Source organism: Biomphalaria glabrata, chromosome 11 (genome assembly GCF_947242115.1).
Source record: "Biomphalaria glabrata chromosome 11, xgBioGlab47.1, whole genome shotgun sequence".
NCBI classification, from domain to species: domain Eukaryota; kingdom Metazoa; phylum Mollusca; class Gastropoda; family Planorbidae; genus Biomphalaria; species Biomphalaria glabrata.
In genome coordinates this window covers 16227501-16247344 of record NC_074721.1, presented here as the reverse complement: position 1 = coordinate 16247344, position 19844 = coordinate 16227501, and the positions used below count along the sequence as shown (strand labels likewise).

At 36.9% G+C, this 19844-nt stretch overlaps 1 protein-coding gene across 6 annotated transcripts in view; it reads left to right on the top strand.

Annotated features, from left to right (window-relative positions):
• LOC106065209 (carbohydrate sulfotransferase 11-like) overlaps window positions 1-19844 on the top strand; it is an 84682-nt gene that overhangs the window by 45969 nt on the left and 18869 nt on the right. For 2 of the 6 annotated variants that reach the window (XM_056003475.1, XM_056003476.1), the window contains exon 2: window positions 6505-6639. The exons of 1 other annotated variant lie outside the window; for it this stretch is intronic. In XM_056003475.1, coding sequence (XP_055859450.1) covers window positions 6505-6639 — 135 coding nt within the window. 3 more of the 6 variants (XM_056003478.1, XM_056003477.1, XM_056003479.1) reach the window with 3 other exon arrangements.

The window sequence follows — 19844 nt, the reverse complement described above, 5'->3', positions numbered from 1 at the left end:
CACACACACCTACATTTCAAGTGAGCGAAATATGAACATGTTTCTCCCCACTCGATTATATATATATATGTGTGTGTGTGTGTGTTTCAGTTATTTACCTACTTGTGTCTACAGATTGTGTACTAAAAAAAAACATTGGTTAAATTGTTAACCATCTAGATCTAGTCCTAAGTGCACAGGTTATGCATTGGTCACGCCTAGACTGATAGCAACACAAAGATATCTATCCAGGCTCGTGGGGTTCGAACTCCTCTTCACGGGTGTAACAGAATGATAACACAGCTTCGTTTTGAAGGCGTCACCGTTGTTACATTCGATCACACTCCGAGCGCTCGCTGTCTAAAGGTGGGCCGCAACTAGACAAGTTTGTCTCCCACACAAACGTGGGAAAAGGTGGAGACTATTTTTGTTTGGACTATTTAGAATACAGGACACTATTCGTGACAGGGTGTGTGTGTGCTTTGCGTGGATATCATTGTGTGACAAATAGTTTCTTAATGTATCAACAGTAGCTGTTGAATTCATGTGAAGTAGGCCCTACTGTTTGTAAATACGGTAAAAAAACACTCTATTCATTTACCTTTTGATAATCGTTTTTTTAACACCTTTCTCTTCGTATGGTCGTTTTGTATGACTTGCTCTAGGCATATATATTGTTACAATCGTGTTATATCTATCTATCTATCTATCTCTCTCTCTCTCTCTCTCTCTCTATATATATATATATATATATATATATAAATATATAAATATATATATGTTTATATTATATATATATATATATATATATATATATATATATATATATATACATACACATTTTGTTATAGTCGTTTTGTATACCTTGCCATAGCTGTGACATAGGTCTATATCATGTTATAGAAGTGTTATATATTTTATTGCCGTATTTTATATCATAGATTTATATTGCATTATTTTTATGTCTTTTTATAGTGTTGTTATATACCTTGTTATAGTTGTATTCTATATCATATTATAGCCTTCAAAATGATGATAAATCTTTTTAAATTGTTGTAGGTCTATATGTAGGGAATGATTTTGTTTTTTAATTTTTAAAATGTATTTTGTGCTCCTTATGTAAATTATGTATAGTTTGTTACTTGACATTCTTTACATTCGAGATATCGACCTACTTACTAGAGATACAAAATGTTTAAATTATACATGAAACCTTATATTTAAATAGAGTACCAAATAGTCAATGGTTATTTGAAACCCAATGGTCCATCTTCATTCATCAATCTCCATCAAGAAAGTCAATTATCTCCAATTAGCCAGCGATTAGATTCGGCTGGAACCTTGGACTCCCTTTTAAATCCCGACTAAGAGTCACCCACCTTCACGTGGCAACAATGAGTACATTAGCTTTGTTACCATGGCAACTACGTCCGACAATAAAGTTCTTTTCTAAAAACTAGGACATTAGCCTATAATGTATCCATGAAGTGTATGTTTCCTGTAGCCCTTCTGTCATTGGACGTGGCTATAGAAAGAATGGTCGCATACCGACATTAAATTATAATTGTGTCCTCTTTGTCATAAGGAAATGAATTTAAAAAAATCTTTTATAAAATAATGCAAATAGTGTAAAGCGACGATGTCAGCACAATGGCGTTATCATCATCGTACTACAAAACTTTCTTTAATTTTATTACCTCTTGTTCTCATTCTTTCTTTCTTTTTTTTCAAGTGTTGCATTATACATGACACATGTGTTATCAGCATAGCCTAAATAGTTCTTATGACATTTAAAACATAAAGATATTATTAAAAGTTTTGTTCCATTAAGACAACGGTAACCAGAATACTTTCTAATATGTTTATAATAAGTATTTGTCTTGAAGTCCGAAGAGCAATGGGGAATATTACATCTCCCTTGACTACGCAGCCCCAGCTGTGACTTACATATTTAGACACATCTAACGCTGACATAACCATTGTCTGCCCTTGCTCCCTAATACCCCACCACTTCTCTCCCTTTCACACACACACACACACACAACATATGTGATCTTCTCAGAGGACGACTAGGCCTAATGCTTACATTTCAAACCTTAAAATTACTTGTCATAGCAAATGAACATCTCAAATTACTGTCTCCTTTTGGGCTTTCTACATTCATTATTACAACATAAGCCTAATGAATATTTATCATGCTCATACTGGATGCACTAATCAACAAATATGATATCTGGCTAACGTTTTGATATAAAGGCTCTTTTTCTTTGTATACAATAACTATCATAAAGATTTGTACAGACAGGCTTTAAAGTACGACTATCTGTGCTCTGAATTCTTAAATGTCATTTTAATTTGAGCAATACTTACCCTCCAACATACGTTCAATTCAAATAATGTAGGTCTTGTTGGTCAGTCGTTGGATTGTTGCCGCCCAAAGCAGCTAGTATAACTAAACCAATGTAGGATTGTCGTTGGGTTGTCTCGATGGCCGTAGGTCCATACCCTACCCACTGCCATCCCATGTGGTCTTGCAGGAGGTTTGGACTAGGGTCCCTAGGGAGTAGATTGATTATCTGCAACTCTAAAGTATATTTTGTCATGTCACATTAACGTTCTACAATACGTACGTGTCTATAAAGGGGAATGGCTTTGATATACTTAGTATTATTACATTTTTTCATTGACTATTGACCTTGCCCATTGGTGTGTGTGTGCACTGTTTTCATATCGGCTAATCTTTAATTCCAATATTTATCAAATGTTATCTGGACATCAAATATTTATATTCAACATGAAACACAGATCTTTCTGTTTGTTTGCCTCCCTTTACGACAAGAACTCTTTGATTTATGTCAAAAAATATATATAAATACATTCAAAACGTCATGGCCTAGAACTCATAATTGATTAGATGTATACTAGCTCTATTGGGTAAATGTTACATAATGACGTGTGTGTATGAAATTTGAATGCGTGACGTTTGTATGTATGTAGTTTACACACCCCACTACCCATGTCTGCTGATTTACACACTTGTATACTTCAACATTAAACTCTTGATACGTATAACCCAGTTGTCTCCTTTTCTTATAAATCCATGACCCAATCCTTTCTATTACCTAGTCAATCCATGACCCAATCCTTTCTATTACCTAGTCAATCCATGACCCAATCCTTTCTATTACCTAGTCAATCCATGACCCAATCCTTTCTATTACCTAGTCAATCCATGACCCAATCCTTTCTATTACCTAGTCAATCCATGACCCAATCCTTTCTATTACCTAGTCAATCCGTGACCCAATCCTTTCTATTACCTAGTCAATCCATGACCCAATCCTTTCTATTACCTAGTCAATCCGTGACCCAATCCTTTCTATTACCTAGTCAATCCATGACCCAATCCTTTCTATTACCTAGTCAATCCGTGACCCAATCCTTTCTATTACCTAGTCAATCCGTGACCCAATCCTTTCTATTACCTAGTCAATCCATGACCCAATCCTTTCTATTACCTAGTCAATCCGTGACCCAATCCTTTCTATTACCTAGTCAATCCGTGACCCAATCCTTTCTATTACCTAGTCAATCCGTGACCCAATCCTTTCTATTACCTAGTCAATCCGTGACCCAATCCTTTCTATTACCCAGTCAATCCGTGACCCAATCCTTTCTACTACCTAGTCAATCCGTGACCCAATCCTTTCTATTACCTAGTCAATCCGTGACCCAATCCTTTCTATTACCTAGTCAATCCGTGACCCAATCCTTTCTATTACCTAGTCAATCCATGACCCAATCCTTTCTATTACCCAGCCAATCCATGACCCAATCCTTTCTATTATCTAGTCAATCCATGACCCAATCCTTTCTATTACCTAGTCAATCCATGACCAAATCCTTTCTATTATCTAGTCATTCCGTGACCCAATCCTTTCTATTACCTAGTCAATCCATGACCCAATCCTTTCTATTACCTAATCAATCCGTGACCCAATCCTTTCTATTACCTAGTCAATCCATGACCCAATCCTTTCTATTACCTAGTCAATCCATGACCCAATCCTTTCTATTACCCAACCAATCCATGACCCAACAATTAAACTAATCTAATTAAACCACTAAAACAGTATCAGATGTCAAGACGATAAACTGAAGGGTAAAAGAACGAGAAACGAGTTCCCCTCAGGCATTGTTTCCCCGAGGGCTCTAAGTACAACAAATGGAGATGTGCGTGTTATGATGTGCATTTGTTTTTCATGGCTTAGTTCCCTCTAAATGGAAGTTTAATTATTGTATATTAGTGATAGACTCAATGCCTCGTATGTTTCAAATTAAATAAATAATTGTAAAAAGCTGTAGTCAAAACATATTTTCATAAACCTAAAATAATCATTAATATCCACATAAAAAACCTATATAAAACCTACATGTAGATCTATATCTGTATTCGAATGTTTCATATTTTTAAATTGTGGTTGTATAATAACATGCTAAATCAAACATAATAAATAAGTATTGATGTTAGCGCATATGAAACAGAAATGAACAGGAAAAACAAAGTTGAGGTATGAAGCAATAATAACAATATTGAGAAAAAAAATCTGTATAGTAAAAGGTTTTGAAATGTGTAAGGATTTATATTATTTGCGTGTTACTGATAGCTTGCCGAACTAAGAGAGAAATGAATCAGATTTTATTAAATTAAAACTACCACTCTTGTTTCCTAATAGAACCATGAGGTCATTAGTCAACTAAGCTCCCACAGATGTAAGACTTCATTAATTGAGAAGTTTACATGTAACAATTTTGTAATCCGATCTGAAAGAAGTGTTGCATTCAATTAACATTATTTGTGTGTTATCAACATTGCCTCAAATAACAAAAAGAAAATGACAGCATTAGCAGATCTACACTAACCCTGTAGCCGCTTCTCTACGCTGCTCTAGCCAGGCACGCTACATCTTTCCTTCTTTTTTTTTTTTTTGGCCATTCTCTTTAGCTATACAAGACATGGAATGAAATTCTACCAGACGCGGGGTTTCGGTTAGATGCGCCAGGCATGTTTACCTGGGGGGGGGGGGGGTGAGGTTGGTGGAGGAGGGGAGTATAGCGTGACGATGTAGCGTGGGGGCGCTCACGGTGAGCAGCTTCCGACCTGGGACGTGAATTTTGTTTTCAAACAAGCAATTTGAATGCAGACCAGATGTGGAAGGAGAGGGCAAGATGGTCATTCAGGTCGGATGGTCACTCAGGTCGGACTATTTACAATACTGGTCTGCTTAGGTGATGGTCAGATGGTGGAAGTAAGTAATAGGTAACTTCTCAACATTTGAAGTACTATTGTTCTGTTCTGGTAAGATACTTGTATTGTGAAGAGCACGTTCCATAAGTAATACCTACAGTGTAATCATCTCGTTCTGAATTCGATACTTCAACTGTCGTGTTCGTTCCAACAATGATACTTAGAAAGTGATAAGCTCGTTTCTCACGTGATACACGCATTGTGATAAGCCAATTCTAAAAAAAAAGTGACTCTTACCATTTCGGATAAATTAGTGCTATCTGTGAAAACTCTCGTTCATTTTGAGTGATCAACTTTAATACTTTGATGTAAAGGGAACATTTCTCTTTTGATTAGCCATCATTAAAACGCCGACTTCTGCTGTGATAATGTGTAGGCTGTATTTACAGAAGTAACTTATTCTTACTGCGGTAGATTATCTTTGGTGTGACGTAACCCTAACGTGTGTAACGTCCTTAGTCTAGCTTGATGAATACCCATGTGATGTCCTAGAGCGTGAGCAATGTGTCTCTATTGCGCTAGTATACAGCCAATGTCCCAGCGTATGTCTCTTGTCCTACAAATGGACCTCATCCGCCCATCGTAAACAAACAACATTTAGCCACGTGGTTCTCTATCTCTTCTATACAAATTACGTAATACACCCAGGCTGTCACGTGACAGTTTTTTTTCCATTGTTTTATCAATATTATCACGTGGCTAAATGTTGTTTGTTTACGATTGGTGAATGACGTCCATTGTCATTAAGTATCTATAATATAATATAGTAAATGAGTCCTAATGTGTATCTATTGTCTTAAAACATATCTCTTATCATTCTCTAAGTTCTATGGCATCATTTGTACATAAGCATTGTTTCTTCAATATAGTAAATGAGTCCTAATGTGTATCTATTGTCTTAAAACATATCTCTTATCGTTCTCTAAGTTCTATGGCATCATTTGTACATAAGCATTGTTTCTTCATTTAAACCTGACTAGGACAGCTTAGTTTTCCTAGCTCGAGATTGGATATTATTTTGAATATTTTCAAGAAATCTAGCGACTCATTTCACAAGTTTACTGAACTATCTTCCCTTATTGTTTCGCTTTAAGGAGAGTACCTGAGAACCTAGTCTGTCTTTTGTAAATCGTATGTGAATAAAGAATCTTCTGCGATCTATTGATAGATGAACAATGAGTCACTGAACTGACCACTTAATCTTTGTGTCTCCACAGAAAAATGTAGCCCCTCCCAGCGGTTATTACTGCGACTACTAAGGAGTATGTTACGATCCATGGTCACTGTGGCAAAGGTCACTCTAGTCTGTCTTAACCTCTGGGTCTTGGCTGTGGTGCTGGTAGTCTCTTTAGGTGAGTAATTGTTCCAGCGCTCATTTGTAGCTACCGTCTTACTTGCCTAGTTATGTACCCTCCTACTAACCTGTCTACACATTTACATTCCTACGTATCTAGCTAGCTATTTACCATACACTTTACCTACCTACCTATCTACCATCTTACTTACCTAAATATCTTCCCTACCACTTATCTGCCTACCTATCTACCATCTTACTTGCCTAAATATCTTCCCTACCACTTATCTGCCAACCTATCTACCATCTTACTTGCCTAAATATCTTCCCTACCACTTACCTGCCTACCTATCTACCATCTTACTTACCTAAATATCTTCCCTACCACTTATCTGCCTACCTATCTACCATCTTACTTGCCTAAATATCTTCCCTACCACTTACCTGCCTACTCATCTACCTTTTAACTTACTGTCTTTTCAACCTCTTTCTTATCTGCTTACTTTTATACCCACCTACTTAACTACCTATACACCCTCCTACCTGTCTACCTATTTTATTTGGATGGCTACCTGGTCGTGCGGTTTGCGCGCTGGACTGTCATTCGGGTTTATCGATGGTCCCGGGTTCAAACCCTGCCCGCTCCCATCCCCCGAAGTCCTGCGGGAGGTTTGGACTAGGAAGTAAATTATTTTAAACATCGAAGGAACATCCAAAACATTTAAAACATTTTTTAAAAACATGTTTCCCTGCGACTTGCCAACCTATTTTACCCTGCTATTACTTCCCTATTCTACCCTGCAACTTGCCTACCTATTTTACCCTGCTACTTGCCTACCTATTTTACCCTGCAACTTGCCGCCCTATTCTACCCTTCTACTTGCCTACCTATTTTACCCTGCTACTTGCCTACCTATTTTACCCTGCTACTTGCCTACCTATTTTACCCTGCTACTTGCCTACCTATTTTACCCTGCAACTTGCCTACCTATTTTACCCTGCAACTTGCCTACCTATTTTACCCTGCAACTTGCCTACCTATTTTACCCTGCAACTTGCCTACCTATTTTACCCTGCAACTTGCCTACCTATTCTACCCTGCAACTTGCCTACCTATTTTACCCTGCTACTTGCCTACCTATTTTACCCTGCTACTTGCCTACCTATTTTACCCTGCAACTTGCCTACTTATTTTACCCTGCTATTACCGCCCTATTCTACCCTGCAACTTGATTACCTATTTTACCCTGCTATTACCGCCCTATTTTACCCTGCAACTTGATTACCTATTTTACCCTGCTATTACCGCCCTATTCTACCCTGCAACTTGATTACCTATTTTACCCTGCTATTACCGCCCTATTCTACCCTGCAACTTGATTACCTATTTTACCCTGCTATTACCGCCCTATTCTACCCTGCAACTTGATTACCTATTTTACCCTGCTATTACCGCCCTATTCTACCCTGCAACTTGATTACCTATTTTACCCTGCTATTACCGCCCAATTTTACCCTGCAACTTGATTACCTATTTTACCCTGCTATTACCGCCCAATTCTACCCTGCAACTTGATTACCTATTTTACCCTGCTATTACCGCCCAATTCTACCCTGCAACTTGATTACCTATTTTACCCTGCTATTACCGCCCAATTCTACCCTGCAACTTGATTACCTATTTTACCCTGCTATTACCGCCCTATTCTACCCTGCAACTTGATTACCTATTTTACCCTGCTATTACCGCCCTATTCTACCCTGCAACTTGATTACCTATTTTACCCTGCTATTACCGCCCTATTCTACCCTGCAACTTGATTACCTATTTTACCCTGCTATTACCGCCCAATTCTACCCTGCAACTTGATTACCTATTTTACCCTGCTATTACCGCCCAATTCTACCCTGCAACTTGATTACCTATTTTACCCTGCTATTACCGCCCAATTCTACCCTGCAACTTGATTACCTATTTTACCCTGCTATTACCGCCCTATCCTACCCTGCAACTTGATTACCTATTTTAACCTGCTACTTTCGAGATGTTATCCCTATGCCTATAGTTGACATCCTAAATAACTCCTTTACGGGAGCTGCTTTTCTAACTTGTTATCGAGGGGGCAAATGCTAGATATTTAAATATCTCCACAAGAGCCCTCTCAGGGAATGTAGAATCAACGCCCATGAACGAATACACTTATACTAGAAGAGTCTAAAAAACAAAATTAAAACTCTGAGCAAGTATAGACAAAATATCAATAGGCCTACCCTACCCTTGCTTTGGAACTAATCGACTAGTCTAGGTGAAGATAGGATTCTACAACAGTTTATAGGAATTGAGATTGTGTTCATCTAGGATCTCCAAGGCAAAGTTTATTTATAAAATTTGAGTTGGCAATATTAAACCTCTGTACTGCTTTAAAGTAGTCATTGTTTCACTATTATCTTGGCTTGACAATGCAAAAATAATCTCACTTCTCCTGGGTATTTCTGGGTATTTCCGATGACTAATACTCAAGACGTTGATCAAGTGAATATGCATCGCGTTTATTTGTCAAAAGGCCATGAGTTTAAAATATCTTTGTGTCTGACAGACATTTAGTTGTAATATCTAAGAGCGGTAATCATTGATTTACAAGCACAGTATCAAGCACATTTTATATCCGCTACTCCAAAAGGAAGAGTGGTTGCCCCTCCCCCACCCCTCTGTATGAATACAATTTACATGCATTGTTGTGACATGAAAATATTACCTAATGCTTCACCTGAATACCCTCTTTGGGACTACACGACGGTGAGGCGGCTACCTTACTTTGCACAGGTAAAAACAAAAAAAAAAAAAAGCTATTAATAAGTTATAAGATAAGCGAATGTTTGGTGTGTAATTAAATTAGTCTCTATTTTCGTTTCACTATGAGTCTATTAGTCATCATTTGGCTAATCTAGTTTTATTAAATGTCAAATGTGTATGTAATTAAAAGGGGGAAAAAAAGGGGGGGGGGGGAATACAACTTCAGGGACAGTATTTTATTTGTTGTACAAAGAACGTGGCTAGACCCCCCCCCCCCTTTTAATGCCAAACCAATTTCAGTCTTAGTGTTCTTTTCGATTTGATTGCTCAGTTTGTTCTACAATATTTAAAATCATGTTAAGTCTAATTGTTTCTACCATCTTTACAATCATGTTAAGTCTGATTGTTTTATATTTCCATGTTTTATTTACGTACGCTAATTAAGTCTCAACTAATGTAGTCAACACGAGTAGACGTATCACGTAATGCAATCAGTTGCCATTGAAGAAAAACAAACCCTTAAAGATTTTATGGTCTAGGGGATAAACGAAGTAAGGGTCATCTGCTTCAATGGTTAGCGAGAGTAACATGTCCAGCACAACAAGGTAATCATTGGTCAAGTGGTCATTTCAACGACTATCCGCCTTTAATTTTATTTCAAATGTCGGCTATCCATTTTTTATAATAAAGCTCATATCAACTGACTCTGTCTTCCTGTTTGTCTGGCAAAAAGTTTGTACACGTTATTTCTCTTACACCCATGTTTATATCAAGTTGAAATTTGAAACAATTATTTATTTTACCTAAGAAAACATGAATGAATAAAAAAAAATTAACCAATTAGTCAATTAATTATTAAAAATTTATTTTGTTTGATATCGATTAAGGGAAATAACTTCTGCATTATTTAGAGATATGGATGTATGTGCGGATTTTCTAATAAGCTTTGTCTTTTTGAATGGATTTTTAAAAAGCATTCATACTTTATAGCATGCACAGTGCGTTATAGTCCAATCTTTTGTGTGGACCAGTGGGGGGGGGGGGGGGAGATAGGGGGTATCTGCTGGAGTCTGGATCCGAACTCAATCCCTCCTTGCTAAGTGGCCAAGTCATAGCCAAGCTGCCTTGACCTCTCAGCAACACATTCCACACGAGTTGCATAAATCCAGAGACTTACAGAGCCTATCAATAGTTCAACCTTCACGTCAATTTGAAATGTTTTTTGTTTCCTGGCACTTACTGAAGGTGTTTAACACCAGCTTATCTAACTAGACAGAAGACACTGATCTTAAATATGAATATGTATGTGTGTGTATGCATCAACGAGAGCTGTTTGAAACGCTCACATTTTAATCTCAAATCGCCAACAGATTTTTTTTATAAGATTCTAAGCCTAATTGTCCTTTTTTTTCTTATCATTGTAAGCGCAGCTTTATACGAAACTAATCTTAGACATCTCTGAATACTCGCTTAGCTTTCTGGTTTACTGGACACGCCAAACTTTGATTTAAATTGGCTATCCTCCTGCTGACCTTAATAAGCCCCCCTTCACCTTACTAATGATCCTACTAAAGCCCTCTTGTACTAATACTACTAAGCCTTTTCACTTCTGATCTAACAAGGCTCGCCCTCCTCCAATCTTCTATTCTGAATGGCTGAAAAACACAAGGCTCGGTTTTCTCTGTATATGGTGTCTACTTTCTGTTCAAGTCAGACCAGCTGTTGACTTTTGTTTTGAAAGATTTGGGGATCAAAACCTCACTTGTCAGGGAAGGAGTTTCGTTTCATTTGCGGTTGGGGGGGGGGGGGGGGGGAAAGAGGAGGCGATATCGTTTCAAGTAGTTTCATAAGTGAACAAAATGCGAAGATTGATTTCAATAAAATGGTTTGTGAGTTCGACTAATGTATACACTGTCGATGGAAATGATCTGGAGTGTAATGAGAGGTTGGAGCTGATTGGATTCAAATTTCACGCCACTATTTAGTTGAAGCAGGGCAAAGAGGGGTTGTGATTCCACTGACTACATGACACATTGATTCATGTTTCATGAGGTACAAAAATAGTTTTGGAAAGGATCATCTTGATCGGAGCGAGAAATAGCGTTAACAATTATTTAAATGGACTAAACCCACTCACATTGAGCCATATATGTGAATACCTGAAGGATTAGTTTCCCTTGTTGGTATCAGTCAAAATAATTAATTTCCAGTATTTATTGCTTACTTTTTTTTATTGATTCATGTCTGTCTATGTTATTGAATAATTGTGCGAAGTTTTAACTTGATACGAGAAGGGGGGATGGAGAAATAACGTGTACACACTTTTTACAAGACAGAGTTACTTAATATAAACTTTGTAAAACTAAAGTGCACTGTCTAATTCCCTCTCTTTCTGACTCTTTCGTGACTCCTTTTTTTTTCATGCTTTGAAAACACCGCATGATTAAGACAGATCGGGAGATTAGACATATTACGGATCGGGCTAATAGCAAGAATATCTTTGGTATCTAGTAAAACAATTAAGTTATGCTTAATATCATGGACCATTTTATTGATTCGTTTTCTTGAACATTAGATACCTTGACGTATTGATCAGATAGGGGGGAGAAACTCTACCGGTTTTAGTTTCCTGCATGTTCTGACTAGGCTAGTTCATGTGCCTGTTGTAAAGTACCTAGGACGTAGTGAGGGGCAGACAGTCTAACTCTAAAGCGTTGTTTATCTGACAACTGACATAGACTTAATACAGCAGACAGCACTCGATGACCTGGGAACCAGGTCGGTGCCAAAACAAAACAAACAAAAATGTGAAGTAAGGATATAGAAAAACACGATACCAACTTTATTTGGTTTCTGGATTTCGCTATTTGCTAGTTTTTAAAGCAAGAAAATAACATCTAAAAAGCCTAGCAAAAAAAAAAAAAAAAGAACAACAAAAAACAAAACAAAACAAGAAAAAACTTCATAGTAAAAAATGTAAAGAAAACAAACATGATTATAGCACAATACAACCATTATTTGATATTTATATTTATATATATATATATATTTAAAATTTAAAATAAAATTTAATAGAGGAATAATGTAAACCTTACTACTGACTATCTAATAGTAGAGTATTTGAATCCTTTCCTTACAAGTTTTGCCTCTATGTGTCTTCAAAACACTTATGAAATAGATCTACATGCTTTTTTTGTTTGTTTTTCTGTAGTTCGTCTTTTGATTTTCTTGGGACAAAGTTCGTGTGAAAAGAACAACAACCACAAAATTTTCCCTAATAATCCTAAAAGGATTAACTCTAGATCTTTTTTCTCAAATTTTACTCTTGTTGTATTCAGAATGGTTCTCTCGTGCTCTGAGGTAGATCTCATAAAAAAAAATGTATATGTGTCTATTTTAGAGTGTTCACAAATGTGCATTTTTTTCAGTAATTAAAAAGAAAAAAAAAAGATTGCGTGTTTTATTTCACGTAAAGAAATCTTCCAGAACATTCCTCTCTTGTACTAGAATGGCAAAGGCATTTTTTGTCTGAAATTCAAAAGTCTGTTAACTAAAACTTTTCTTTCTTTCCTTTTTTTTTCTTCTTTTTATCCTGTCAGTCTTACGTAGCTGTATTCAACCACATTCTTTTTATCCTGTCAGTCTTACGTAGCTGTATTCAACCACATTCTTTTTATCCTGTCAGTCTTACGTAGCTGTATTCAACCACATTCTTTTTATCCTGTCAGTCTTACGTAGCTGTATTCAACCACATTCTTTTTATCCTGTCAGTCTTACGTAGCTGTATTCAACCACATTCTTTTTATCCTGTCAGTCTTACGTAGCTGTATTCAACCACATTCTTTTTATCCTGTCAGTCTTACGTAGCTGTATTCAACCACATTCTTTTTATCCTTTCAGTCTTACGTAGCTGTATTCAACCACATTCTTTTTATCCTGTCAGTCTTACGTAGCTGTATTCAACCACATTCTTTTTATCCTTTCAGTCTTACGTAGCTGTATTCACCCATTTTCTTTTCTTTGCTACTTTTTTTTTTTACTTTCTATTTTTCTTTTATTTTCAATCTTCACTTTAAAAAAAATTAATTAATTTCAAACTATTTTTCCCTTCCATTTATCTCTCCCCATGTTATGTTTGTTATGTATTTTCTTTCTTTGTGGTAACAAGCATTCCAAGCCCACAATCTTTTGTCCTTAATTGAATCAGAACTTAAGAACTCACTTTATCTTCGTAAGTAATTCTCATTACACTTGAATCTAAGGTAAGCAGCCTGTTGTCTGAGCAGTTCACTTCTAATAGATTCCAGGGAAGGGATTCAAGAATGAGTCGATTAAAGTTTTTGGGGAAAACCCAGAAGCTACAAGCGATCAGGCCAGGTTCTTCTCGGGGTCACGCATGCACACTGGCTCACACACACGCGTACGAGCATAGCTCTCCTCACCTACTAGTTCTGTTATCCCACTGCCCTGGGCTATGATCGCTTCTATCGTCAGCAGTTTTCAATAAGGCGAGTATCTTGACATGGAGGGGGATATTGGCCTGGAAGGGGAGAGGTATTGAGACAGAAGAAAGACGTGTCATCAGCGGTTGTTAAAAGCAAGGAAGAACGAGAAGTTAGGGTTAGAGTGAGATATAACTTCTGTAGATTTAGGAGAGTCGGTAGTGTTGATAGACTCTATTATCTAGTGATGAGAGAGGGAGCTGGTCAGTGGTGAGAGAGTGTTTGATGAGAGAGGGAGCTGGTCAGTGCTGAGAGAGTATTTGATGAGAGAGGGGGTTGACGGCTGAAATACACTAATGCACAAATAGAATTTCTGATGATTAATGGAAAGAGTAAGAAAGAGTTAAAAAGAAGAAAGAGAGGAGAGGGAGGGAAGAGAGGAGAGTGAGGGAAGAGAGGAGAGTGAGGGAAGAGAGGAGAGTAAGGGAAGAGAGGAGATTGAGGGAATAGAGGAGATTAAGGGAAGAGAGGAGAGTGAGGGAAGAGAGTGAGAGAAGAGAGTGAGGGAAGAGAGTGAGGGAAGAGAGGAGATTGAGTGAAGATAGGAGATTGAGTGAAGATAGGAGATTGAGGGAAGGGAGGAGAGTGAGGGAAGAGAGTCAGGGAAGTGAGTGAGGGAAGAGAGTGAGGGACGAGAGTGAGGGACGAGAGTGAGGGAAGAGAGTGAGGGAAGAGAGGAGAGTGAGGGAAGAGAGTGAAGGACAAGAGGAGAGTGAGGGAAGAGAGTGAGGGAAGAGAGGAGAGTGAGGGAAGAGAGGAGAGTGAGGGAAGAGAAGAGAGTGAGGGAAGAGAGTGAGGGACGAGAGGAGAGTGAGGGAAGAGAGTAAGGGAAGAGAGTGAGGGAAGAGCGAGGGTATAAACAAGAGAAATAAAGAGAGACATAGAGAGAGCGGAGAGACCTAGACATAAAAAGAGAGGGAGAGAGAGAGAGGAGAGATGAAAGAGGACAGAACAATGTAAATGGGTGGGGGTGGGAAAGTCGTTTAATTATAAAATAAAAGAAAAATAAAACAAGAAGCTTGGTTTGATAAATAATTTGAGACTTGATGGAATGAAAAAGAACAATCTAGAAAGTTTAAGGGATAGAGAGAGAGAGAGAGACAGAGAGAGAGAGAGAGAGAGAAAGAGAAAAGTCTGACGATAAAACTAAGAATAAATAAAACACGAATGTCGTCTGGTAACTCTTAAGAGAGCCCCAAAGCCTTTTTAACGTGTTTTTTTTTTTATCTTTAATTCCAGATTTTTGGCAAGTAACTTCCCTTATGTACATCATATTTAAAAAAAACACGGTTGTCAATCAATGCTTAGGAGATTTCATTATTAACACAAAATATTAAAAATCTAAAATGTGTATTCCTTGTTTTGAGTTCCCCCGACATCTCGTTGGGTTCTCCTTTATTTAGTGATAGCTTCCAATCCCCGACCCAACGTCTGACGTAGATTTATTTTCATCAGAGACCCCGTGTGAAGAAGTGCGCAGGTGGCGTGCACCGGAAGCAGTTGTCTGGTCAATTTAACCTTTCACCTATCATTTCTGTGTTTGTAAGTGTCGTAATTAAACAAGATGTCTGTTGTTTTTTTTTTGTGTGTGCCTTTTTTCAAATAGTTTTTTTTTTTTAAATAAAACATTTTCTGTATGAATCCAACCAGGGTTATTTCATGTCTGCGTGAAAGCGGAAGTCCCCTCGTGTGTTTGTTTATATAAAGATCTGCGTGTGTATTTTATAGAAATTGTACACTTTTTTTTATATCTTTTCTTTCCCCCATCAAGAATATAGAAGTCCTTCATAGAAGCTGTCTAATTTATATGTAGCCTTGGAGTTGACTTTTCATGCCCTAGAATTTACTCAGCATATTTAAATTGCAGATGTTCATACTAAAGATTATTCATCATAATCTGATCTATGTTTACATTCTGATGCTTAATTTGATTCTACATTGTTATAAAAAAAATAGTGCACGAAAATTATTACATATTGAAAATATATAGTTTAACAATAGTTCTGTATTTAGTTTACAGGCTACAACCAAAATAACTCGCTTCTAATGGAATGCCCACATTTTATGATGATCCCAAATAATTCTCGCCTTGCGGCAGTGAGAGTGAAAGCCTATTTTTACAAAGCTTGTATCGACTCACTGTCTGTCTGTCTAGTGCAATTTTCGTACAGGATTTTTCACCCACACCCATTATCGGATCAAGTTGAAACTTTAAACAATTATTTATTATACCAAATAAAACATGAGTCATTAAAACAAATAACTAATTATTTAATTACTTAGTGGTATTAATTTTTTTGTATCAATTACGGGAAAGAAATGCTACTAATGAGAGATGTTGATGTAATTATGGATTTATTCCCTTACACAGTTTTTTTTTTCTCTCCTACTTTCCATTCTTGGATGATAATTCATCAGCCAATCAAAAATTAACAAATTAGTTAGTAAATCAGCGGTAATAAATTTATTTGCATTTTAATGGAATAGGGGATCTTATTCCTGCAGTATTGAAATATATGGCAATGCTTTGATGTTCTTTCCCTGACAAGCTTTGTGTTTTTTGTTTTGTTTTGTTTTTTTGTTATTTAGTTTTTTTGAGGCTTCAGACTTTAATCAAACATCCATCTTTATTTCCACCCCCACCCCCTTTATCTTTCCTCGTGTTTTAAACAAGGCTTTGAACTCTCTAGTTTTGTGATTACATCAGCGGCACAAGATCGGACATCATGGTGACACATGCTGACATGACCCTTGAAGTTGGTTGTGGCGACCTTAAACAGGAGAAAAAGGAAGAAAACTGCGGACCTAAAGCAGAATCATTCCAATACACAACACTATGACGTAGTATGGTGCTCCTAGTCCGTCACAGCAGCCTCTCAACCAACTCAATGACAAACTATCACCAGTTTATAAATCTGGGCGCATCTGTCAAATAGTCTGTGTGTTTATGTTTATCACTACAGTAAAGTAAGTTAAGTTCCCTTTTCAGACACTGCGGTCTATAGAGCAGATGATGTAAAGGTCATCTGTTTCTGTGGCCCACGGTTAACGAGGGTGTAGCCAGCACAACTGCCAACCGCCTTTACTTTTCCCCAACTAATGTTAGGTACCCATTAGAGACTCAGAGGTGCCCTAATGAACCCGAAATTCAAAAATACAGTCTTCGCTAAGTTTCGAACCCGGTATCCCCATTCGGAAGACAAGTGCTTTACCACTACACCTCACAATTGTGGATGACTTTTAATTATTTGTCCACATAGAACATATTCAATTGCTTGGAATGGGAATGTCTTTGAGCTTCGTAAAACTCATGTGTGTGTACAGCGTTATATATTTCTTAGAAATAACAACTAGACAAAGAAGTGCTATAAGAAAAAACTAGACAATAGCGTCGTGTAAGCCAAGACTAAACTAGACATTAGCGTGCTGTAGCATTAGTGCTATTGCTAACATTTCCATGTTGAACTATTTCTGAATCTTTTCTTTTTGTAAGTGAAATGCCAACTAACTTAGTGAAATGTCAGCTTACTTAGTGAAATGTCAACTAACTAAGTGAAATCTCAACTTACTTAGTGAAATGTCAACTAACTTAGTGAAATGTCAGCTTACTTAGTGAAATGTCAACTAACTTAGTGAAATGTCAGCTTACTTAGTGAAATGTCAACTAACTTAGTGAAATGTCATCTAACTTAGTGAAATGTCATCTAACTTAGTGAAATGTCATCTAACTTAGTGAAATGTCAACTAACTTAGTGAAATCTAAACTTACTTAGTGAAATGTCAACTAACTTAGTGAAATGTCATCTAACTTAGTGAAATGTCAACTAACTTAGTGAAATGTCATCTAACTTAGTGAAATGTCAACTAACTTAGTGAAATCTCAACTTACTTAGTGAAATGTCAACTTACTTAGTGAAATGTCAACTTACTTAGTGAAAAGTCAACTAACTTAGTGAAATGTCATCTAACTTAGTGAAATGGAAACATTTTTGTTTTCACTTAAGTAAAGTTCTGAGAAATGTGTACTGCTCATGGTGAGGTCTTACAAGGAAGTTATGTTATCCAAACCAACCAATGAGAGAGATTCTACTTCTCTTGACTGTAACGCTAAGTTGACGCTAACATAAATCACTGACTCTCAAAACAATTCAAAAGCGTCTTTTTTTTTTTTAAACATAGGAAATGGCGTTAACTTTGTGACATCATGAAAAGTAAAGATAGGCGCTGAAAGCATGATATATAGATCTTCTCTATATCTAAGGTTGGGAGTTTAATGGGAAGGTCATCCAGGTTTAGATTTCTAGACGGTGACTCACTACATGACTTTGTGAATCACTATATGACTTTGTGAATCACTCTATGACTTTGTGAATCACTATATGACTTTGTGAATCACTATATGACTTTGTGAATCACTATATGACTTTGTGAATCACTATATGACTTTGTGAATCACTTAGTCATCTCTTTTTGGACTCACTATGTTTAACACCACCGAATTGTGAGTGAATTTAAATACATGAAACATCTGGTGTCAAAAGTTATTAAATTTGCAATACGATTTGTGATAAAAAAAACAATTTACAAGTTTGTCAAATAAAGAGTAAAAAGAACCCCAGAGACATTTAGACCAAATTTAATCCACAACTGTCCATGATCTCAAGAATTCAACTGGATTGATTCTAACACTGTTCCTTCATGCTTCTATCAGTTTATCTAAGAATACACAGGATTCTTTAAAATCTATTCACTCTAAGTCTTTTTGATTCAGCCAAATGTTAGAGCTAATTGTCGAGACCGATAGTTTCACGTGTACAGACTTAGTGAGGAACATGTTTTGCCAAGATTTCATGCCAAGAAGCCATCACCACTTTTTGTTTCGGTTTCTTTGTGTGTGTAATGTATACGAGAGAAAAGTTTTGTATTCCCATATTGTACATGTAGGAACGACAAAAGGTTATCATGACCAATGTTGTTGTGTAGACACAACTGTGATAAACTCCAACAGACTAGGCTACACAACATTGAGAAGATCTTTGAACATCACAAATGTCTAACAGAAAGATTCTATTGATATGCTCTTCGCCCAGACTGTGGTATCCCTTCAAAAGATGGAGGCTACATGTGTTCTTATTCTCATGCGATATCAGGCTGGATAGAAGTCATTAGGGCGTAGGAACAAAAGGTGGCGTGGCGGGGCGCCGCTCTTTAATCTACTCTTCATGATGATTGTAGCAATATGGTGAGTGGCTTAAAGCTGTGGGAACCAAACTTTCGATGCTTTGTGACGATTTCGATACCTGCTAGAGAGAGGAAAACCAAACCTTCTATACATAATGAGGATATAAAGAGACAATTCAATTAAAAGCTTCTTCATTACATAATTTTCATTGAATGGACATTAACGATTTCGATTTCGATTACTGAGTCAAGGGCATTTATACACAAGTCAATCTTTTGTTTTTTAAATGGTACATTTGGCTGACGATTACGATTCCAAGCACGTTTTAATATACCAATGAAGTTCTGAAGTCTGCATTTCATTGTGTTCAACTTTGACCTGTACATCTTGATAGACATTACAACACATAACAAGACATCGCAAGACATCCAACTGTCATTGTGTTCAACTTTGACATCAAAATCTTGAAGTTAATAGACATAACAAGACATCACGAGACATCGCAACACATCGCAACACATCACAACACGCAGCAAGGCATCCAACTCTCATGAGGTTCCTACTAATTTGATATTTACATTTACAATGTCTTTCTCAGCATTTGTAAACAAGCTCTTCAATTCGTTCGACAATTTGACTTGAGTATTATCCCAGTATATGATCCAGGTAGCTCTAGACTTACTAACAAACTTTGAGAAGCACCGATCCTTTCATAAAATTGTCCTATAACTTCTCCACACGAGTTATGTAAATAGACATTCAATAAATGATATGCTAAGTAGACC